Source organism: Alosa sapidissima, chromosome 6 (assembly GCF_018492685.1).
Source record: "Alosa sapidissima isolate fAloSap1 chromosome 6, fAloSap1.pri, whole genome shotgun sequence".
Taxonomy (NCBI): Eukaryota; Metazoa; Chordata; class Actinopteri; order Clupeiformes; family Clupeidae; genus Alosa; species Alosa sapidissima.
In genome coordinates this window covers 1,870,759-1,895,939 of record NC_055962.1, presented here as the reverse complement: position 1 = coordinate 1,895,939, position 25,181 = coordinate 1,870,759, and the positions used below count along the sequence as shown (strand labels likewise).

General features: G+C 40.2%; 1 protein-coding gene across 6 annotated transcripts in view; it reads right to left on the bottom strand.

Annotated features, from left to right (window-relative positions):
- Positions 1-25,181, bottom strand: part of slc5a6a (solute carrier family 5 member 6a) — a 106,075-nt gene that overhangs the window by 42,887 nt on the left and 38,007 nt on the right. For all 6 annotated transcript variants that reach the window (XM_042096319.1, XM_042096317.1, XM_042096320.1 and 3 more), the window contains 5 exons: positions 12,165-12,305; positions 11,755-11,884; positions 6,795-6,883; positions 6,581-6,693; positions 4,695-4,762 (listed from right to left, as the gene is read on the bottom strand). In XM_042096319.1, coding sequence (XP_041952253.1) covers positions 4,695-4,762; positions 6,581-6,693; positions 6,795-6,883; positions 11,755-11,884; positions 12,165-12,305 — 541 coding nt within the window. The remainder of the gene's footprint in view (positions 1-4,694; positions 4,763-6,580; positions 6,694-6,794; positions 6,884-11,754; positions 11,885-12,164; positions 12,306-25,181) is intronic.

Genomic DNA, 25,181 nt, shown 5'->3' with positions numbered 1-25,181 from the left:
GTGAAATATGTTCAAAAAATGCCTTTTTCCAAGGTGGGCTAAAATGGTACAGTGACACAAAAAAACTAGAAAGGCTAGGCAATCAAGGACATGGGTAGATGGAGGAGAAATCAAAAATAATAAATAAAAAGTATTTCATTCATTTAGTATGTCATTCCTAAAGGTATTCTGAACATATCCTGAAAAATTCAGCTTGTTACTAATTTGTTCCGGGTGTAACCCTATTACTACTGGACTATTCAGCCGTTCCACTGGTCGGGTTTCGAAACGGCAACCCTTTCGGTTCCAAGCTCGAAGCCGTAACCAGTAGGCCAAGACTTCCCCATCATTGGCACTTTATACACAAAATGACTATAAACTGAGCTATTCCCATGTTGATTTTCATGTTCCTACTAGTTACCCCACATACCATTTTAGTCCTATGAACATTTTTAGTCCTATGAACATTTCCAAAAATGCAATCATACCTTGTTTTATCCTTAATATTGGTGGGATATATGTGCATTGGTTGCAGAGACCTCAAATATTGGCTCAACATTAATAAAGTATTGTATTTGCAGACAAAATAATGATTGGTGCCATGTGGATAAAAAAATGAGTTTACAAGACCCTTAATATCACCAGTTTTGCACTTTTTTTCCCATATCTAGGGCCTTAAATAAACCTAATGAGCATGCAGTACAAATTTTCAATGGTCCAATCTTAATATTTTACAGGTCTTAGTTTTGGGACCTAAATATTAGGTAGACAAATTGCAGCAACCATTTTCCTGGATTTTGTCTGATTTGACACGGAATGACTTATATTTAACACAGATGACATAGACTAGGCCTATAAAAAAAAATGAAAAGAAATGACTTGGCTGTACTTAAGACAAATGCTATGCATACTTCCCTTTGTTCAAAATGTAAGGATTCTAATTCCCAGGCTGATGATAATCCTTTCAATCATATGTGGACTCTTGATCAGCTACTAAGTGCGGGCCTATTGTGGGCCTACTGTCACATGCCTGTCACATGTTCACAGGAGCAGTTACTGTAACTAGGAACAGGAAATGTAATCAAATGTATAACTTGTCATGTTTTGATTGATTCACTCTCACTACAACAATGGTCTCAAGCCCCATCAACAATTCATCATGTGATCCCTATGTACCAATCACAAATTAGGTAGCCTATTTAAGGGAAGTTCACACAACATCTGGGGAGTTGTTCTGTAGCCAGATCCTCCCGTACCACTTTGGTGTGTAGCCATCATCCTCTGAGCTGGGTATGTTCCTTCTCTGATTGTCTCATATGATTTTCTAAGTATTCTCTTGGCCTGTTTTTGTAACTTTCACATTATTCATTTAGATGAACTTCTATAATGTATTGGATGAATAACTTGTACCTGCCAAATAAATTGTTATGATCTGATCCGTATAGCCTTTGTATTGTACTTATTGACCAGAGTAGCAGTCTAGGTAACAGTGTTAGCATAATGAATGGCTAGGATTAGTTATCACCGCCGTAGAAACTAAAATCACCTGGGAGATGTGGCAGATGTGGGCAGTTTGCCAGCGATGGTCTAGATTGGTCACGAAAACCTAGCACAGCCTAAACCTCTGTAGCATAGGAATTTGCTTGACTGTTTAACACGTTGGTGAGTATCGCAGTCCAGGTCAGCATGTAGCCTCTGACCTACTTTCAGACTAGTACATATTATGTTGAGGAACTATAGCATTATTCCTAGATTAGAGAGAGTGTAATAAGAAAATGAGTCAGGCATCATCATCAACAGCCTGTATTTAGGGTATATCAACCCACTATGGATAGCAATGTTACATTGAACCAAAATTTCAATATATTATATACTAACAGGGCTCTACACTAACATTTTTTTCCAGGAGCACTTGTGCGCCCAAGTTAAAAAAATGTAGGAGCACAGACAAAAATTTGGGAGCACAGTCAGTTCTGTACTTAACTTACACATAATCTAACATTACACTGCAGCTAACAGTTAAACATGCCAGTGCACCAATTGCGAATATTAAGAATGACTGACAACATTTAGGCTACAGGAAACAGGATTTTAAAGATCAGTGCCTACTTTATTTTCAGTCTGTTCTATTTTCCTACATTTTGTTAATGTAAAATAATATAATACATTGCCATATTTGCATTTAGCCTGTATATCAAGTATCCTGCCAAATATAGGCTAATTTATTTATTTGTGAATCCACCTGTAGCTAATCCAATGGTCTATGGTCAAAGCCTATGGTGACCTATATGACTGCATACTGCCTAATACTACTACTAAAACAGTCCATTTTCTCTTCCACAAAACCCAACATAGTCTAATCAAGGATATATATATATTTTATACTTTTATTTTTTATTTGAAATATCTGCATTGATGGGGGCAGTAGCCAAATGTTAGGCCTACTTTCGTTTTGCACTTAACAGGGCTGCCAACTTTTCAAAAAACCTTGGAGTGAGATTTGGTGGGGCCAACCAAAATTTTGCTGCGAACATTTTTGTTTGGCTTGTTCAGCATTATACCCTACAGTAAAAAAAAAGTACATTGGTTCTCAGGTGTAGGGACCAGGGTCCCAGAGTTAAATTAACATTGGTATCAAAGGGATCTAGCCTAATGCTAGGACCATGGGCGATGGCATTCTGAAAGTGGGTGGGACATTTCAGTGGGGGGTATGGGATTTGTAAGAATTTAAGAAATGTGTGTATATTTTAACTTTTAAATGCATCAATCTGGTGCACTTTTAAAAATAAATTCAGAGGTCAGACTTGCTTATTTTTATGGAAATATTTGTGCTGTAGCCTAAGCTATTTTGCACTTCAGAATTATAACCATACATACACAGGTGGAATAGTTATGGTGATATTGCAATAAGTTCACAACCACAAAAACATATGGTCCATTTCACAGTTCAGAAATGTTCAGCACTCCATGAAATTATGCAGAAGTGGTCATCTGTGTTTTTCAGCTAGTTCATTTAAGACAATATATTGGTCATTGTAATGGCCATAGCCTACAGGCTATTCCTTTTTCAGGATGTACCCATATCTGCATGATGTGAATGTTTGCATATGGCTTATGTCAGGCTTTATATCAATATTTGTGTCTCCTTATTTGATTTTCTTTATATTTTTGCATTAATGTCACTAGAAAGCATGGCAATATAAATAGGCCTATATTCATTTATCTGTGTAAGTGGGATTGGCTGGAACCTGACAATATAAGAACCATGATAGTGGGATAATCTACTGAGCAATTTACAAAAATGTATGTAGGCCTACTGACAAATAGTTTACATTAGAATACATTATAATTTCGCCCCAATGAGGCTATGTAGAAATGTGTTGCAATTTCAAAAACAGAGGCATGCTTTATATCCTCGTATTCGGTACGGTTTGCTGTTTATTGTGATAATAGGGTTTCCCACATGTTGTGTGAAGGGTTAGTGAGATATTACAACCGAGAGTAATGGGTGTGCACTGTGTGCAAAATGCAAATATGATTAGCCTAAATTGCACGTCGGTTCAATGATAAATGGTTCGCGAGAAAATTATCACAGCAACTTGGCGCTAATATCATTGGAAAGCTTAGATTCCGCTCGTTCACATGATGTGTGATATCATGTATAGGTTTAGTTTAGTTGAACCTCATCTGCCAGGTATTTGACCTACCACGTTGACACTTCAGCGTGAAAAATACTCAAAGCATAGGCCTACCTAAAGCCGGGGGAATGCGCCTGGGATGGCTTTTGAAGTAGCATCGCAAATGAGAGAAAATTTTGAAAATTCCACAGACAGGGGGTGCTCTTGAACCCTCTCACCGTCTCTGAAAGCATAACCGTGGCTCAACAGGTAGATCTATAGGCTAAACTCATTTTTCAGGCATCTGACCGACCGAGTTGACACTTCAGCGTGAGAAATCGTGGGTGTGGCGTGTGAGTGTGTGAAACTAATCAAATGCGTGTGTCTCACGGCCAATGCGTGAGAGTTGGCAGCTATGGAGTCAGATTTATTAGATGTAACAGGGGTTTATAATCAATTGTTATATTTCCAACAGCACGCGGAGAGCTTCACAATTTCCTTCGACCACTTTCAGTTCCCTCATTGGTCCTTAAAAGTGACGTCTTACAAAAACCCAATAAACATTGCTGAATAAAATAATTTTTTCATTAGATTTCACTAAATCGTCTTGTGTTGCCTTTGCGTTGGGTGAAAAAAAGTTGCATTGCATACACAGAAAAATATTGCCCATCTGACTGTGAAGTTCACCAATCACAATTGGGCAATCACAAAATCCCGTAGTATGCACACCCACCAACCAGAAGTGACATAGTCAAGGAGGATGAAATTAATATAAAAGTTAGAAATGTGACTAAATGAACTGTGCACGATTATTTATAGCTTTTGCGATTAGGTAATTGCATTGGTTAATATTGCGATTGCAATTGCGATTGCAATTACGATTGCGATAATTGTGCCATGAAGCAGACATGGTGGTAGACATTTTTTTTACAGCGTACATCATGTAGGTGACCGAGATCCTTCCTAATGTGTTGTGACACTGGGTGTGAAATACTGTACCGACTGCAAGCTGTACTAAAATATTGCCTTCTAAAACAGAGAATGGAGGTAAGGTAAACAAATGAATGAGTAACAGTAACAACAATTGCCTCATCTGACCTGCAGTACAGACCCCATGAGGGAGGCGATGTAAGCCATAGCAAGGCACACCATTCCAAATCCAAGTGCTGTGGAGAGGTAAAAAAGGGTTGTGAGATGAATAAAATTCACAACAGATAGGATTAGCACAATCTTAGCTGCCTTTACTACTTTGGTAGTGACTGGTTAGTGCCAGGTCACTTTTGGTTAATTTGATTAATAATACCTAAATACACTGCGTTCCAAATTATTATGCAATTTACATTTTTCTCAGATTTTCCAAAATAGTTGATGCAAATGACAGTCAGTATAATTTTCAAGTCATCAACCATTAGAGTATAATTCAAATGATAACAGTTTTTTTTGTTTTTTTTGTTTATAGGTTGTAAAGAATTAAAAATGAGGTAGAGGTGTATTTAGATGTATTTAGAGGTGATATATTTAAATCAAAATAACATAGGACCTTTCATTGATATCACCTTCACAATTCTTGCATCCATTGAACTTGTGAGTTCTTGGAGAGTTTCTGCTTTAATGTCTTTGCAGAATATCAGAATAGCCTCCCAGAGCTGCTACTTGGATGTGAACTGCCTCTCACCCTCATAGATCTTTTGCTTGATGATGCTCCAAAGGTTCTCAATAGGGTTGAGGTCAGGGGAAGATGGGGGCCACACCATGAATCTCTCCTTTTATGCCCATAGTAGCCAATGACCCAGAGGTATTCTTTGCAGCATGAGATGGTGCATTGTCATGCATTAAGATGATTTTGCTACGGAAGGCACGGCTCTTCTTTTTGTACCACGGAAGAAAGCGGTCAGTCAGAAACTCTACATAGTTTGCCAAGGTAATTTTCACACCGTCAGGGACCCTAAAGTGGCCTACCAGCTTTCTCCCCATGATTCCGGCTCAAAACATGACTCCGCCGCCACCTTGCTGACGTCTCAGCCTTGTTGGGACATGGTGGCCATTCACCAACCATCCATTACTCCATCCATCTGGACCATCTAGGGTTGTATGACACTCATCCGTAAACAAAACTGTTTGAAAATGAGTCTTCATGTATTCCTGAGCCCACTGCAACAGTTTCTGCTTTTGAGGGGGTGGCCGAATAGTAGATTTATGCACACTTGCAAACTTCTTAAGGATCCTACACCTTGAGGTTCACGGGACTCCAGAGGCACCAGCGGCAAATTTCTTCACAGTACGATGATCACGCATAATTTTTCGGGAAATAATGATTTTTTTCATACCTTGTCCAAGGTAGTGCACAATTTCACGCTTTTCAGCAGCAGAGGGATCCATTTTCTTTCCAATATTGCTTGAAACGTGTGGCATGCTTAATAGTGTGGAACATCCTCCTTAAGTAATTCTCCTTTGATTGGGCTCACCTGGCAAACTAATTATCACTGGTGTCTGAGATTGATTTCAATGATCCAAAGAACCCTGAGACACAATATGAGTGAGTAAAATGAGTTTAATTGAAAAACAAAAAAAGAAATGTTTATGACACTTAAATCCAATTTGCATAATAATTTGGAACACGGACATGCTAAATGTGCATATTTTATTTTTAGCAGATACTTTTAATCTAAAGTGACTAATGTCAATTCTATTACAAGGAACTACATTGTACACAGAGCAACTTGGGATTAAATGCCTTGCTCAAGGGAACAACGGTGGAAGCCTAGAATTGAACCCACTAGGGACTAAGTAGTAGTTAAGGACCTAGCCCAGCTCCTTAACCACTATGCTACCACCGCCCATTGTGTATATGAGGATATAAAAAATAAATGCCTGTGAACAGTTTTAGATGAGGTACAGGCAGAGATGCCTGACCATAGGTCTCACCCTCTACTCAATAACCATACATACAAGTTTAGAAACACCAGAAGAACTGCAATGCTCACCAAGGCCTTTTGAGAGCAAGGTGGCCCGTGACTCCTTCATCGCAGGGAAGTAGGGCTTGATCAGATCCTCCATAGTAACCGTTGCCAACGAATTAAATGCAGACGATATAGTACTACAATTGAAGACAACATCGAAAAATGGTAAATGTCATGCTTTCCTGTCCAGCTGTTATGCTAAAGTTCTTTGGCATAGAGTAACAACAGAAGGGGTTACCTAAGAGCTCCACTGAACAAACAAGCAACAAACAGTCCTGGGAGTCCTGGTAAATCTCTCAGCACATCCATTACAAAGTACAACACCATCTAAAATGATACCACAGACAGCTATTAAGAAAGGTACAAACAACAGGATTGTACAAAACATGAACATGATCATAGGGGTGAATCTCACAAAGCCTGTCAAACTGACATCAAAATATTATTTACCTCATTTGATTGATTTTTAATTTAAGTGACTAAATATAATGTGAACTTCTATTTTCTGATAAAAGTATTGAAGTAAAACAATTTAATATAACTTTATTTCAATGTTATGGTAGCATGAACCAGAATAATTCTCATTACCAATACGGTAAATGACAAAGGGACACCATTAGTAAGAAAATTAATTTTCACATTTTTTTCCATTTGCACAAATGAACAGTGCAGTGCATCAAAATATAATGTTTTATATATTTTTAATTCCATTTTAAATTAATTAACTCTCATTACCAAAATACAACATGTCTTGTACAGTTCAATTTTTGAAATAATCTCTTTGTTATCGATATATTTTTTAACAAAACCACGTGGGACACAGATAAGGAACATATTACAAAACTAGAAAATGTAATTCCGGGGAATTAGCAGTGCATGAAAATGCAAAACATATTATGTAAAATATACGATGTTTAAAAAAGATAATGTATAGATAGTTACAATGGTTTTGCTTAGGTAGACATGGTTGTTGCAATGCTAAATAAAGCTGTTTCTATGACGGTTGCTAGGGTAATCATGTTGGTTGCAATGGAAACTGACACGGATGCTTTATTTCAATGGTTGCTATGTTGGTTGCTAGGTATGTGGTTGTTTATTATAGTTGGCTAGAGGCATAGTGGGTGATAACTGACAGTTGGAATAGCTGAACAGTTAAATAGTTGAGTAATTTAAAGAGTTAAATTATTTAATAGTAAATTATTGTATTGAGGATTTTTATTTTGAAACAGTTGGCGGGAGTTATAGTTGATGACAACTGCCAATTGGAATGGCTGAACAGTAAAGTAGTTGAGAGGTTGAAAGTTAAATTATTCAACTAACATGGCTAATTAGCTAATTATGCTAACAGTATATTAACAGTTGCAAATCAGTTTAATTAGCCCATTGTGATGTCATCAGCCCAATGTTAAGTCTATGGGGAAATTTTGAATAGTTTTTTAAATTAACAGTTTAAAAAGTATAAAAGTTACAAAGATACAAAGCCCGGATGTCATAAGTAAGACCTACATGACGCAGCGTTAGAAGAAGATGAATAATAAGAACTAGAAAATGTAATTCCGAAGAATTACCAGTGCATGAAAATGCAAACGTTTAATAGACAGATAGTTTAATGGATGTTGATATGCATAGTTTAAATAAATGTTGAAAGTTTAAAAGTTAAATGTAGATAGTTTAATAGATGTTGATTGGCAGATAGTTTAATGAATGTTGATAGACAAATAGTTTAATGGCTGTAAATGGGTAGATAGTTGACGATAACTGACAGTTGGAATGGCTCTAATGTTTAGAGTTTAGAGAGGCCAGTTATGCCAGTGTTTCTCAAACTTTTTTTCTGGGGACCCACTTTTTAAAAATTACAGACTATCGCGACCCAACTCATGACTGTGGTAGTTAACAAACTAGATCAGTGGTTCTCAAACTTTTTCTTTCATTCCCCACTTTGATCAAGGGGGCATTCTCGAGCCCCACCTGTCCCTCATCGCTCAGAAAGTGGTAGGTCAAGCTTAAAATTGTCAAATTTATTGAAATAATGACAAGTTCTAAATATATCCTCTTCAACAGAGTTAAAATCAGCTGGTGCTGCAGATATAATAATAAATAAATACATAACACACATATTTCTGTTTTCCAGCAACATATGACATAGGCCATTTTACAGCATTGTACAATATATTCAATGAAATACCACCATGCTGCATTAAATGGATCCATAATCCAGTCATACTGAGCACTGCTGGTTGGGAAATATTTTTGAAATAAACTTTGCAGGGATGTGATGTAGGCCTACTGTTTAATACATGGAATCACAAGAGTGGCTCCCAATCAGACGTTTCAGCGATTTCGCTCAGAAATCTCAAAGGCATAATACTGTCGCGATCGAGGCGCCTGTCCCATACTCAAGTTTTTTGGTTAATGCAGTAATCTTATTTGCTAGGTGAGGTAGGTGCTTGTCTTTGCCTTGTAACTGGACATTTAACTCAAATGTATCGCTAAGATATATCAAATATATCGCTAAGATAGGCCAGCTACGTCAAGAAATCATCTTGCAGATTCAAACATGCACTCTTCCTCCAAGAAGAGGCGACTCGGAGCTCAAACACGCGCGACAGCACTTTACCTCGGGAAAGCCACCTTGCCTCGCTGTGAAACAGTACAGCCATTTTGGTCAGCTACCATCTCTTCGCAAAGTGCGGAGAATAGACACGCTTTAAGGGCCGGGTTTTGATGAAATTCACCACTCTCACAACAATGTTCAAAATCACATGTAGGTCGGGACTAACTAAGCTGCCTTGACACGAGCGCTTCCCTGTGAATAACACAGTGCGTCCATTGCGCATCGGGTGCTACCTGGGCCCAGGCTACAGATAAAAAAATAAATTAAAAAACTCCTGTTTTTCACGTCAGTTCGCGCCCCACCTGGCATGTCTCCGCGACCCACAGTTTGAGAAACGCTGAGTTATGCTAACAATGGTAACTATCCTAACCAAGTTATGTAGTTAACTTAACTAATGTTTTCTAGCAGTTATGTTAACAATGCTAGCTATGTTAACAATTTTAACCATAGTACTTAGCTAACTTAGCTAATGTTTTCTAGCAGTTTTGCTAACAATGTTAACCATGCTAACAATACTAACCATGTTACTTAGCTAGGTTGCTAGGCTGTTGCTAGGGTACTTACTGTAAAGTGGTTGCTAGGGTAGTTATGGTGGTTGCTATACTGGTTGCTAGGGTAATCATGTTGGCTGCTGTGTTTGTTGCTAGGGTAATCATGTTGGTTGCTATGTAGGTAGCTAGGTTGTCATCGTAGAAGTGGTTGATAGGTTGTTGCTAGGGTACTTGAGGTGGTTTCTAGGCTGTTGCTAGGTTAGTTGTGGTGGTTACTATGCTGGTTGCTAGGTTAATCTCATTGGTTGCCATATTGGTTGCTAGGTTGTAACTGTGGAAGTGGTTGCTAGGCTGTTGCTAGGGCACTTGAGATGGTTGCTTGGCTGTTGCTACGATAGTTATGGTGGTTGCTATGCTGGTTGCTAGGGTAATCATGTTGGTTGCTAGGTTGTCATTGTGGAAGTGGTTGATAGGTTGTTACCAGTGTTTGGAATAACGCCGTTTAAAAGAACGGCGTTAGGTAACGACGTTATTTTTTCAGTAACGGGGTAATCTAACTAATTACTTTTCCCGTCGTTACAACGCCGTTAACGTTACTGGACGTTAAATGCGGTGCGTTACTATGCATTGATTGAATAAACTGTGTAATCCGAACGCACCCCTGGCTCACAGCTAGTGTGGAGGTGGGTTAATAACGACGTAGGCGATTACAATTGGCTAAGGCAGAGTCATGTTTCATAATAGCCAATCAGAGCCAGTGTTATTACACACTTGCCAGCACACGCACCACACACACACACACACGCAACAGCTAAAAGAGATTCGACGAAACAGCAGAGGTCAGGAGCAATCTGACGATGAAAAGTTGGCATTTTCAAGGTGGAGATATAAGCACTACTTCAAATTCATTGTGGTCAAAGGCAAGAACGTGCATGTAATGTGTACATTATGTCCAGGAGCGAAGACTGTCGACGTCCGTTGTAAGCAACTCTAATTTAATGAAGCATCTCACACACGCATCTAAAGCTAGTGGCCAAAAAACACCGATACCTCCACCACAGATGATAGCTCGCAACCCACTAGCAAATAAGGACTCGGAGCAAAGTCCTCCAAGCGGCAAAAGCTAGATCTTTCTGCCTCACAACAAAAACCTATGACACAGGCTGAAGTCAACCGTAGGTCTGTCGATGTGCAATATCTTGAATTTCCCCTTGGGGATCAATAAAATATCTATCTATCTATCGATCTATCGATCGTCCCCACCAATATTTTAGCGAACTCCCTTGTGGTATTTGGATTCCGACTGCCAGGTCGACAGTAAAAGAAACGCTGTTGATTGACAAACCAAATGGGGGTTATCTGACACACACGTATACTTCATACAACTATACTTCATACAACTCTAGAAGAAAAAAAAGAAAAGAGACCACTGCAAATTTTTCTGATGTCATCCTACGGTTGCTGAGTGGCATTCCAATGAGTTGACGGTCATATTCAAATTTAATTTTTCCAGAGCTGTATATTGGACATCTCCGATATACAGATATCTTGAATGTCTCAAGCTTTATGGGGTTCTATGGTTGGCCTTTAAATCAGCTGCATGTTATATGGGCAGCCATTTCAAATTTCCTTCAAAAACTCACCTCCTGTTTGAGATTTTTTGGGATCACCTGGGGTACAAATATACCAAATCCCATGCTTCAGTCCACTGCTTAATTATTACTTATTGCGGCTTATCGGCTCTAACCTAACCTTTCACTGATTTAAGTAAACCTGGCTCTGCTCATTCTGTCAAGTGATCACCGTTTGGTTTATCACTTATGCCTATAAAAAGTATTTATCCCCCTTGGATATTTCCTTTTTTACTGCTTTTAAAAATGGAAAATTGATCAATTTACTTTGGTCTTCTTTGACAATAATTTACAGAGCAGATTTCTACAAAGTAATGTTAATTAATTTAAAATATACAATGTAAAATAAGTGATTGCATAAATACCCCCCCCCCCCCTAAGTAACTGACCTAAATCAACAGCAGTTACCACTTACAATATCTATTACTATATTATATATAATAAATATAATTTCTTAAAAACCTGATCATTTGTCTGCACATAGCCCTTATCCAAAGGACTGTCTTCTCCATATCGTGCATACATGACCAGTCCCATGAGACAGCCCAGTGTTAGGACTATCTGCTGGCAAGGAAAGACCACATAGCAGGACCTGGGAAAACAGGCAGAGATGATAAACGTCTGTGGAAAAGGGTAGCAACTCTTCAAATAAAGCAATTAGCACTAAATTGAAAAAAATAAATGCAGCGTTTTCTACCAACATTAACTAATCAATGATCAAAAATTGAGCTAATTATATGTAGTAAATACAATAATGCATTTCTGATAAATGACTTTCACACAAAATATTTTATTGCATTATTTTCCTGGAGGTGCTCATTTTTCTGTTAGAAGTCTTGAGAGTAAAGAGTAACATGTTGTTGAAGTCTTACATTACAGCCTCCTGCTCAGTGCGGGAACTTAGGTATCTCTGCACCTGGGCTTGGTTGACTCCATACAGAGCTAGCATTAGGAAAATTCCACCAACACTGAGGGTCCAGAATGTGTGCCTTTCAAGTGGGTCAGGGTTCAAGCTACTCGACCCCAGGGGAGTGAAATGGGTAAGAAGAGAAAACAATGGGATCTTAGATACATCATATGACTGGAAAACAGTGGGAAAATCATGTAATCTAAACTGCAAGTAAAACAAACTCATTAATCAATCTAAACTGTAATTCCTAACAACTGTATGCATTTCACTTTTACTTCAATATGAAAATGTTGAAAGTTTTAGAATATAAAAAGACTGGTTCATTTTATTTTTTACAATTTCTCAAGTTTTATTTCAGTAGACTTAAAAGTACACTGTGTAAGATTTTCACCATAATATAACCTTTATTAAGCCAATTAGATGGTAAACGAACTTGTAATAGGGGATATTGAAGAGGTTCATTAGGCCTACTGTTATACTATTTTACACTGTTTCTCTGTACAAGCCAATAAGGTAAATTTGTGTACGTGTCACGTGATGTTGGTGTGACGTTGTCTGAGATGTGTTATATGGCGTTTTCCATCCCACCTGATGTGGTGGGATGGATAACACATCTCAGACAACGTCACACCAACATCACGTGACACCTATGATGAAGGCTACAGAGGTAAGGTAGCTGAAACTTGTCAGGTACACAAATTTAACTTATTGGCTTGTACAGAGAAACAGTGTAAAATTGTAATAGGGGAATCGTTCATCTAGTATAGCCATATAGCATAGCTGTAGCATGTTGCCAACGAGAGAACCAGCCATGCAACTTCAAGAATAGTTGACCCGAAGACATCTTGCGAGAATCGTGAAACATTACTTTGTCAGTAGACATAGCTCTCTGAAAAAAGTTTTTGCCTGTTGTTAATCCTTTCCCTCCACAGCAAAAGCATTTTCATTGTGTACAGAGGGAACAAGCCAAAATCCACAAGAAGTCGGCTATTTACAACGGCTGAGTAAAATATAAATATACCGCGACTCTAGGGGGAGCTCTACAGTCAACAATTTACAACGGCAGAGTAATTTACAACAGCAGAGAAAAATATAAATATACCGCGACTCTAGGGGGAGCTCTTGGAAATTGGCAAGCAATTGGAAAAATATATATTATATCTTCAATTGTGTTACCATTAATACAAAAGACAGTGTTTTTTTATTTCACCGTCTGGCCCACATTTTATTTTTAATTGTTGAAAATGTGTTACATTTGACATTTTCATTTTTCACTTTGAAACTGCAGATACCCATAAAATGATGCTTTACAGCAGTAAGAAAAATATTAGTTGGGTATTCTTAATACCCGACTAGTGCCCACTAGTGTGTGTGGGGTAGAGCTAGGGTGCATGCTCGTGCAGTGACCGGCAGCAGGATCTGTGGCTGTGTGTTTGTTTTTATAGTTTGTCATCGTAACCTCGAGTGTGTGGGTTCGGGTCGCCCATTCGGCTGGACAGAGACGGTAACCTAGTCACAACGCAAGGACTTCAATACAGTGACGTAAGGGAAACAGGAATTCTGGGGGAACCAAATCAGGTGCTTCACCGGCAAGTCTACGGGCAGAGGTTAAATGTCTCTCAGGGATGCAAACACGTGTGGTGAAAAAGAGAGTAAGACGACCTGGTTCCTCTGGTAGCCTGCGGTAGATGACGTGAAAAAACCGAGGGTCGCCGAAAAGCATCCCTGATACTCAGACTGTCTCAGACTGCCCCCCCTCTTAAAAAAACTCTTTGGATCTGTAGGTTCACACAAGTCACCCAAACTGACGTAAAAAAGCGGGAGACGCCGAAAAGTGCGCTGTTTGCATCCCTGGTCTCTTAAAACGAATGTGTTGAAAACAACACAATCTGCGTTTTTATCACATCCCTGTTCTCTCATTTGTTACTCAACAGGTGTTGAAAATAACACAACTTGCATTGAAAACGACACAACTTTGTGTAAGAGTGTATGTGAATGAGCACTGGTGCAAATCGGCCATTGTTAGAGATAAACTCTGCACTGCCGATGTTGAACTGCTCACTTCGTCCTCACTACCCCGTGAGTTTCCCCAGCTGTTCGTCACTCTTGTATACTTCCATCCTAAGGCGAACGGTAACAATGCATGTGAACTTATCTTCCAAGCAACTCAAAGGCTCCAAACGCGATCTCCCGATGCCCCAATCATTATTCTTGGGGATATGAATAACTGCCCATTGTCCAAAACACTTAAACATTTTCACCAGTACCAGTTTGGATCTGTGTTACTGCACAGTTAAAGACACATACAAGTACATTCTCCTCCCACCGTTAGGCTCATCTAACCATAATTGTCTACATCTCGTCCCTTCATATCGCACTGTCCTCAAGAGGGGTAAAGTACAGACTGTGCATATTAAAGAGTGGTTAGAGGATGCTTGCTTGGCTCTTCAGGGGTGTCTGGATTGCACAGAGTGGAAATGTTCAAGGAGTCTAGCTCTGATATTGATGAACTGAGAGGTGTTATCAGCAGTTGGATCTCATACTGCAAGATTGCAACGCAGCATTGCCGTTTTTGTTCCAAACCTCTTACCTGATCACTTCACATCTGAGTCAATGAGCTACTCCAGTGCCAAAAAGACAGAACATGGTCAAGCAAATCATTTTTGTTTCATAAAAATGTATTTGTTTTATGATGTAACCTTTGCAGATGATTTCTCATCTTTTACTACTGGGAGTGTCCAACCATTCCAGGTTACACCAATACGGGTCAGCTGAATGTAGGCTAGTTTACCTCCCAGTGTTAAACTCAGTGATTACGAATACCACAACTTGTATAGTAAAGTGACATTCGATGTAGACTTCATAAGATATTCATGAAATATTTACGAAGGCTGGAGAGGTTAAATTAATGGTATCCAGGTTACACAAATACGGGTCAGCTGAATGTAGGCTAGTTTACAAAAACGGCAATGCTGCTTTGATTGTTGGACTTTTATTTTGACGTTGTTATTTTGTCGACGTTGTTATTTTGTCGAAGCTGTTCGTTCTGTCTTCCACATTCATGAAAGGTTTGGTAACAGTCATGAATGCTTTATGTGCAGTTTATGACAGCTGCTATGAATGTGTTATGAACTCACCTGTCAAGTAAAGTGTTACCAATTTTTTTAATCGCATTAAGCGTGTGCCGCCAAATATTTTACATTTTACACCTTTACTTGTTCCGTTATCAACGATTCTCTTTGGCTGCTACTATTTTGACCATTTGATGCACCATTTCTTGTCCTCAAACTGCCACACTTTCTAGTAGGCTTCTGCCTGCCTGTAGTTATTAAGATAATAAATACCAATGCAGTTCTGAGCTCCCAGTCAGCTGAATGAGCATTTTACTTTTTTTTAAGAAAAAAACCCTCCCTGTCGGCTCAGGAATGGAATTATCACCGAAACACCTCAAGTTTAAGCCATAATCTACGACATGGATCGGCAACAGGCAGCCAAAGATCTAGAAACTTAATTTCATCATCTTTGATTGCCTACTTACAAAAAAACTAGGGGAAAATGGTCCAATGACTGAGCAAGATAGGCAATTTGGTGGCCATTTTGATATGCAAATTAGAAGGTCAAAAGCTCACAATTTCGCTTGGGTACCAGTTTTTTTGGATTCAGCACCCTTGAAATATGTAAAGTAGGTCGGTTCCCAACTTGTACCCTTAAATGCTCCTCACTTTCACTTTTTGGGTACATCCCGTCTAGACTATAGTACAAAGATAAAATAGAAACTCAGCTCAGGATGAACAACCTGGGCTCTGTCTGGGACAGTATGAAGACTATTGTGGGGCTCAAGGAAGGGGGGAGGAGTAGGTTTGAAATAAACACAATTAACTGACATGTAAGTGACACAGCTTTGTGGGGGGACATTCAAAGTGAGAGAGCCAAAACAGTTCTCATTGACAAAGGGGTCAAAGTGTTCCATAACTGGAGTGCAAGTTATGCATTGGCACTATGACATCATAAAGGGCTAATTAAATTGATTTGCAACTGTATCAACTGCCAGTTGCTCAACTGTACATACCTGCAAAACTAGTCGCTTTTCGGCAAAAATTGCCATTTTGAATCAAAATATATGTCATTCACGTGAATCGTGTAGATCCGAAGAGTTTTTTTTTTTTTTTTTTGGGGGGGGGGGGGGGGTCAACTTCATGTGAGATTGATAGGGAGACAGGCAAGTGATTGGCCTCTCTTTGTGCTATTTTTGAAGACCTACCTATCAGTTGTTTCTGAGGGCGGGCTTTATCTCGCTCACTTTTTGTTACGTATAGCCTGCCTGCAGCAAGGATACAAGGATACAAGGAAGTTTATTGTCACATGCATATAGTAACTGGAAGTAAGAAATGCAGTGAAATTATGTCTGGTGTCAGCCTATTTGTGCAAAGTGGGGGGGGGGGGGGTAAAAAGTGCAGTAGAAGAGGGGTTTAGTAGATTAAGTGGCAAGGGCTGCATAAGAAAGGTGGGGGAGGATTGGAATTGGGGGGGGGGGGGGGGGGCACCAACAAGGAGCACCCAAGAGCAACAGGGGCAAGGAAAAACTCCCTTACCAAGGAAGAAACCTTGGGCAGATCCACGGCTCAAGGGGCTAACCCAACTGCCAGGGGTCTTGGTGTGTGTGTTGGGGGGATGAGAGATGGGATAGTGTGCTGTGTATGTGGGGAGAGGGCAGTGTGCAATATGTGTGTTGGAGAAGCTTCCTCATGAGACAATGTGCTGTGTATGTAGGGGAGAGGGGGGGGGGGCAGTGTACTGCAAGTATGGTGAAGGGACTTACTTTTTCAAGCAGAGTACTTACTGTATGTATGATGTATGTGAGTGATGAAGATGTGTGTGTGGGCGGGAGGGGAGTGTAGCAGTGACTGTGTGTGTGTGTGTGTGTGTAGTGTGTGTGTGGGTAGGTGGGGGCAGTGTGCTGTAAGTATGTAGAGGATGTGTGTTGAAGAAGATCCTGAAGACAATGTGCTGTGTATGTAGGGAGGGGGGGGGGGGGGGGGTGGCAGTGTGCAGCAAGTAGAGGAGGCTTACTGTAGCAAGCAGTGTGCTGTATGTACGTGAGGTAATGACAGTGATGATGTAAGTGTGTGTGTTTTTTGTGTGTGTGTTGGGGATGGGGGTGGGGGGGGGGCAGAAAGGCTAGGCAATCAAGGACATGGGTAGATGGAGGAGAAATCAAAATAATAAATAAAAAGTTCTATGGAGATGTGCAAAAGTTGGAGAAAGTCAGATATGTGTGTGTGTGTGTGTGTGTGTGTGTGTGTGTGTTTTGACGTGTGATGAAATAAGAAAATAAATAAAAGGTCTGTAGCATAGGGTGAGGGATGTAAAAGTGCTAAAAGTCTTGTAGGTGTGTGTGTGTGTGGGGGGGGGGGGGGGGTCATGAGTGCTGAGGAGTGAATGAGTGCAAAGTCAGTATAGTGTGAGTTCAGAGTTGGGAAATGTTTGAGAGTGCTGAGGAGTGAATGTGTGCAAAGTCAGTATAGTGTGAGTTCAGAGTTCGGATGGCCTGGGGATAAAAACTTCTCCTGAGTCTCTCAGTTCTGGCTTTGTGACTACATAGGCGTCTTCTTGATTTCAGCGGTAGGAATAATCCATTGTTAGGATGAGAAGAGTCCTTCAGAATCTTTTGGGCTCTTAGGAGTACTCTTCTGGAATAGATAGTCTTGTAGAGCAGGGAGTTGAGTTCTTATAGTACGTTCAGCTGAGCGCACTACTCTCTGTAGAGTACTACAATCTCTAACTGTGGAGTTCCCATACCAGGTGATGATGCTACCAGTTAGAACACTCTCAACCGCTGAAGTGTAGAAGGCCTTCATGATGGATGTAGAAACTTTGAATTTCCTTAGCTGGCGAAGGAAGTAGAGTCGTTGTCTGGACTTCTTCAGAACATATTGAGTGTTAACAGTCCATGTTAGGTCTTCAGTAATATGGACACCAAGGTATTTAAAACTTGTGACTCTCTCTACAGGTTGCCCGCTGATCATTAGTGGGGTGTAACTCTGCTGCTGCCTTCTGTAATCCACTACCATTTCCTTGGTTTTATTGATATTCAGTGTCAAGCTGTTAGATTGACACCACTGTGCCACCTCATCAACCTGATCCAAGTAGAGCTGTTCATTGTTGTTACTAATCAGGCCCAAGATCACTGTGTCATCTGCAAACTTGATGATGGAGGTATGACTACTGTTGGCTTTGCAGTCATGTGTGTAGATGTTGTACAGCAGTGGACACAAAACACAGCCTTGGGGAGCACCAGTGCTGATGGTTAATGAGTCAGATGTCAGACTCCCCACTCTAACCACTTGTGAACGGTTGGTGAGGAAGTCAAATATCCAGTGACACAGGGTGGTGTTCAGTCCTAAGGCCTTCATCTTTGTGACCAAGGTGAGAGGTACTATCGTGTTGAATGCTGAACTAAAGTCAATGAACAGCATCCTCACATAATTCCCATTCCCCTCCTCCAGGTGAGTTAAGGTGGTGTGCATGAGGTTTGAGATGGCATCCTCTGTAGACCTGTTGGCTCTGTAAGCAAATTGGAGGGGGTCGAAGGAGGCAGGGAGGGATGAGCAGATAATGTTTTTCACAAGCTTCTCAAAACACTTCATCACTGTAGACGTCAGGGCTACTGGGCGGTAGTCCTTCAGACATGATGGACTTTTGTTTTTCGGTACTGGAACAATAACAGACTGCTTGAGGCAAGTAGGAACTGTCTCTTGAGCCAATGATGTGTTAAAGATATAAGTGAACACATGAGCTAACTGAGCAGCGCAGGATTTCAAAACCCTGTTAGAAATTCCATCCGATCCAGCAGCTTTTCTACAATTAACCCTCCTAAAGGCATTGCTGACATCGACCTCAGAGACACCGAAAGGTGCATCCTCATTTGCTTCACATGCTTCAGCTAGTGCAAGATAGTCTGTGTTTTTCATGTCAAAGCGAGCATAAAAAGCATTAAGTTCATCAGGGAGGGCTTTACTCACATTCATCATAGGAGGGGACTTTCTTTCAAAGCCAGTGATGGTTCGGAGTCCTTTCCACACTCGTGCTGGATCACCCTCCAAGAAATCAGCTTCAACTCTGTCTCTATAGTGCCGCTTAGCATCTTTAATAGCTCTACGTAAACTATAAGATGCTGCTTTGTAATCAGTCATATCCCCTGAAATAAGCCCAGCATTATAAGTCATGGTGCGTGTCTTTAATGCCGTTCTCACTTCTCTATCCACCCATGGCTTCTGGTTAGGGAAGCTTCGGATCTTTACAGTTGGGATGATGGAATCAGTTAGCATATTGATACCTCAATGATACTTCCGTAAAACTCATTGATGTCAGCAGAGTTCGTCTTGAACATCTCCCAATCAACGTTGCTAAGGGCGTCCTGTAGCCTGGCTTCCGATTGGTCAGTCCAGCGCTTGACCTCCTTCGTCACTGGGGGGTCCGTCCGACTTCTCTGTTTGTACATAGGCAGTAGGAAAACAGCGGCATGATCTGATTTTCCGAAAGCTGGTAGAGACTTCGCTTTGTAACTGTTCTTGAACTGTGTGTAGCAGTGATCCAGTGTGTTGTCACCACGTGTAGGGAAGTGAATGTGTTGAATAAATTCAGGCATGGACCGGTTCAGATGTACTTGATTGAAATCACCGGCCACAATAAGCGCAGCTTCAGGGTGCGTGTGTTGTTGTCTATTTAACACTTCTTGCAATTCTGAAACCGCAGCATCTGTGTTGGCTTGTGGAGGAATGTAGACAGCGTTGAATATTACCGAAGTAAACTCACGGGGCAGGTAGAAGGGTCAACAGACGATCGCTAGATGTTCTAGATGAGGCGAGCAGGACTTTGAGAGAACGGTGACATTTCTAGGATCACACCACTTGCTGTTCGTCATGATGCAAACACCGCCACCTTTCGATTTTCCAGATTCCTCAGTCCTGTCAGAGCGAGCAGCAGAGAAAAACTCCACCGGAGTGATGGCACAGTCCGGTACAAGTTCAGTTAGCCATGTCTCAGTAAAGCATAGAATGTTACAGTCCCTGATGTCTCTATGAAACTGTATCCTCGCTCTTAGTTCATCCATCTTGTTCACAAGAGACTGGACATTGGCTAGGAGAATGCTAGGCAGTGGAGGCCTATGAGCTCTATTCCTCAATCTGTTACGGGCCCCGGCTCGTTTTCCTCGGTGTTTTTTCCTTCTGCGCCGAGATGCGTCTCCATGGTTCCATGATGTATCTCGGAGAATCTCAGTCGGCCAGGTAGAAACCAAAGATTCTAGAGCGCTCCGCTCTAGAATCTTTGGTAGAAACGTCGATTAAAACATCCCGAAACAAAAAAGGCAATTCATTTCCGATGTTTCTAAGTGTAACGCCATCATACGTTAATAAAAGGTAAAAGAGTAAATATAAGCACAAATTAGGCGGAGCAACCAAAAAGGCGTCCATGGCAACCGAGGCAGCGATGTGACCAAGGAAAAAAAGAAAAAGTTAGCTAACAAACACGGTCCACATGCTACACTAAAGTGTATCTCTGACTATAAACTCGAGATAAAACATCACATTGTTAGGCTACTTTTCTCCTGCCCTCGTTGGGTTAAATGAAAGACTCGCAGAGGCGAGGTTAACAAGTGTTTACTCGCAAATTCACGTTCCCGCAGCTGGACGTTTTGAATTGCTTTGTGAAATAAAATGAATCTGCACTGAATGCGATTGTGAGTTTCGCACTCGGCTTAATACCGGTAATATAATTGGAAAGTTATTGCTTGTTCACAAGTTATTTCATTTAGCATTATATTTTCCATGTGTCGATGAAGGTTAGACATGACATTCTCAGGGAGCGCATCAGACCTTTCCAAGGCCAAATGTAGCTATTTGCAACAAATCTGAAAGTGGATCTAGCAAAATATTTTGACCTGCTCAGTGATGGGTGTTTAATTTGTTTGTTTTCTGTGTAGCATATAGATCATCATTCTTGATAATTAGCGTGCAAAACAAGCGAGACCTAGGCTTCTAGACTGACATAGCGCACCTATTGCTGAGACCAGCCCCTTTAGTTGGAATAAGTGATCATTGCAGCCTCAGTAGACTCGAGAGGAGCAGAAAGACACCAACATAACATAGCTAGGATGCAATTCATGAAAATTGGGCACTTCTGGATAAGTTTTTGATTTTTGGCAGGGTGTTAGGTATAGGCCTAAGGTTTTCAAAAATCCATGGATACAAGTTGGGGTGGCCCCCCTAGTGGCAGTTATCCATAAAATCCAAAATGGCCCCCACCGAAAAGAGAAAAGGTTATATCTCAGCTTCCTTTAGTCTTAAAAAGTGTAAAATGTATTTTCTCTACTTTGTTTGATACAAGGAATCCAATTTTGATATGTTCTTCTTATTTTAAGTCCATTTCCATGTAGTATTATAGTCATATTTAGCTCATAAACTGTTAATATCTCACATAAGTCACATTGAAATACTCAGGTCCCTAGACCCATATTTTTTACCTCCAAGGTATGCTTTTCTTTGTTGATTGGACAGGTCACTATCACTATAATGTCAAAAATCACATGTTGTGACCAAAAGGACCATTGTTGAGGCCTTAAATAAACACAACTTCAGAACTATGCCACAGTGAAAATTAGGCTTTTCACCATGTTAAGGATCAATATTACATTTTAGTCAAATAACACAAAAAAACAATTCATACTTAAACATCATGTATTATTAAAAAAAAAAAAAATTCACTCTTCATCATTACAGCTTCCCTCACACTTGCACAATGTGGTACAGCAAAGTCCAGCTCAGTGGCACTTACAGTTGCCCATACAGGCAACCACACAGCCACAGTTGAGGAGGGGTGAGCATCCCTTGCTGGCATATTCCAGATCTGTCCAGTATGGCACCCAGACTTCGGTTCTGTCATTCCATTCCCAACCCAACTCAATGGAATGACAGAACCGAAGTCTGGGTGCCATACTGGACAGATCTGGAATATGCCAGCAAGGGATATTCCCTATTAGGGAATTTTATAAAAAAGTAAATCATGCATAATTTAAAAAATAACTACATTTGGGCTATCTTAGACATCTTTGGCTATACGGAATAAGGTTTCCCTTGCAGCACAGCACACGAATGAATGAAAGCGCGGATACCTTATATCGCACTAAGTGGATGGCAATTCGAAATTCCTGACACTATGAAACTTAATAGTAAGCCATTAAATGCCCCACAAATTTCAGTGGTCATCAGTCCCGATATTTAGCAATATAATCAACAGTCCAAACGTAAATTAAATCTCAAATTAAACATCTGCTTTTGATAGCCTACCCATGCCGCTCCAAATGAAAAGTAGGCTATGTCTCACAATAAAACGCAAGAAATAAAGGACTATATTATAGCTGACTCGAATACAAGCCATGGCCAAATAAAGGTGCTGTGCTTTGCGCAGCCTAAATTTGAGGATTTACGAGTCTCCTAAACATCCCTCACCTGTTCTCTAGACATGCATGAAAACATTTGAAAACAAAACGCACTGCCATGTAATATTTGATCGCTGTTTTGCTACTAATTATCTTTCACGTAATGAATACGCACAGAAAGTGAAAGTAGGCCTAATGTGCGCTCCTTGTCTGTAGCTGTCTGTTCACGTCCACAATCGAACGTCAAATAGAGAAGTCATCCATGTTCTCTACGTTATAGCCTAGGCGGTCATGCTTCTGTATTTGCAAAATTCCTGACGGTTCCTGATCGCTAAATGTTTGTTTTCCTTTCCTGTCGATAGCGGTTGATGTTGAAGCACCTAGGCTATAATTTGACTTCAGCGGTGAAAAAGAGAGAGAGCAATGAAAGAGAGGCACCCCTAAAGTGGTCCTGCGCGCGCGTGTGTGTGTGTGTCTGCATGGGTTTCAATTGAAGTCAGAGTTGGTCCGTCAATAGTCCCGCATTCAGGCCGCTCCATTATTATATTAATGTCAGACAGGGTACAGGGTAAAATGTGTGGGAATCTCTCACATTATGATGGCTAGATTTGCGGGACTTTTATTAGGCCTATTATGCTCAATACTAAGTAATAATTTATTCGCAATACCCGCAATTCCGCGCTGGAATTTAGACCCTTTTAAATGTGCATCTTTTTTTCTCTCGCTCTCTCAGAGGTGGCCAGCCAAGCAATTGTTCTTCTGCATGCCAGCCTGTGCCAATATATCGTACAAAATGATTGATTGCATTGCATTCTCCACATTTTTAGCTAAATTTTCATGTACCACATCAGCATTTGTGTTCAGTGATTTTTTTGTAAATTGCTTTACAATTAGCGTCGGGCCTTGTCAGCAGCCTTCGGCTTGCCTCTTGCCACTATTCACTCCTTCTTCTTCATTAACATTCCCTGTAGAATTCTCAATATTTTTGGCCTCAATGTGTACAGTTACATAGTCTGTCTGTTCTTAGTCTTGGATTTTGTGAAATATATTTCTAAATATCACCTGCTTGCTGCAGCTTCGGTCTGCACGTCAATTTAAACCCGCATCTTTTTCTCTCTCGAGCATTTAATCTGCTGCCAGCTTGTATCTCCACATCATCCAAAATGCTTGATTGCATTGTATTCTCCACATTTTTAGCTACATTTTCATCTATCATATCAGCATTTTTGTTCAGTGAATCTTTTGTAAATTGCTTTACAAATACAGTCAGGCCTATTGGCCTATTGCCATGGCTTGCCTCAGCTTAGGTCACGTCCTTTTAAAACCGTCTTTTTCTCTATCGTGAGCATCTGTCGGGCCTATAGGCCTATCGTTTCAGTCACGTCTAAAACTGCATCTTTTTCTCTCTCATGAGCATTTAATCTGCTGCCAGCTTGTGACTCCACATCGCCCAAAATGCTTGATTGCATTGTATTCTCCACATTTTAGTAACATTTTGGTGCACCTCATGGCATTTTCTTTCAGTGAATCTTTTGCTTTGCAATTACCTTCCTGCCCTCCTCTTGGCTGCCTTCACTCCTTCATCTTCATTAATCTTTTTGGCCTCAATAATCCAGTTACATAGTCTCTGTTTTTGGTTTTGGATTTTGTGAAATACATTTCTAAATAAATGCGACTTATAGTCCGGTGCGACTTATATATGTTTTTTTCTTGCTCATGACGCATTTTTTGACTGATGCGACTTATACTCAGGAGCGACTTATAGTCCGGAAAATACGGTACTCAAGACATTTCTTCAAGGATGGCAGGTCTAAAAATATCTTCTCCATCATCAAGTTATTCAGTTAGGCTAAACATGGCCTTAACTCAAAACAGCTTGTAGGCCTACTGTTAGGACTATGTCATTTTAATATGTAAAAGTGTCAAATGCAGCCATACTTAAATTCTGCTTACTGCACGTTTATTATAATATAATATGATAATATTCAATATTCATTATTACAGGTCTACCTATGTGAATGTAATGTAATTGTCGGTTATTCCCGATATCCCTTCATTTACGTGTTCAAATTTAAAATCTTTTTCAAATTTTCTGGGGGTCATGATGGTTCGTTGGTACACACTCCTGACTCTGTGATTGGTTAGTGAACTTAGATTCCTGATTGGCTAACCAAACCTGAGCATCACCATTGGCTTTTCAACAGGAAGTGCCAAAACAGTCTCAAAAGTACTTGTACTTGCAGAAAATGTACTTGTGCGGATGGCAGAGATTCGTAATGGCAGAATAGCTTCGTAATTGAAAGACAGCAACTATGGAAGGTTTAGTACCTGTGGAATATATTTGTAAGTGAAGGACATATGAGTAATACTTAAAATCGTTCATGTTATTTTTTTTGTTAAAGGGGTGGTTCAGGATTTTGGACATAGGACCTCATTTCCAAGTAAGCAAGTGTGATATTTATCAGTGGAGACCGTTTTCAACACGTTTCATCCAGTCCTTCTAATTGCAGAGTTCGCAGGTGCTAGGCTAGCGCAAGTCAA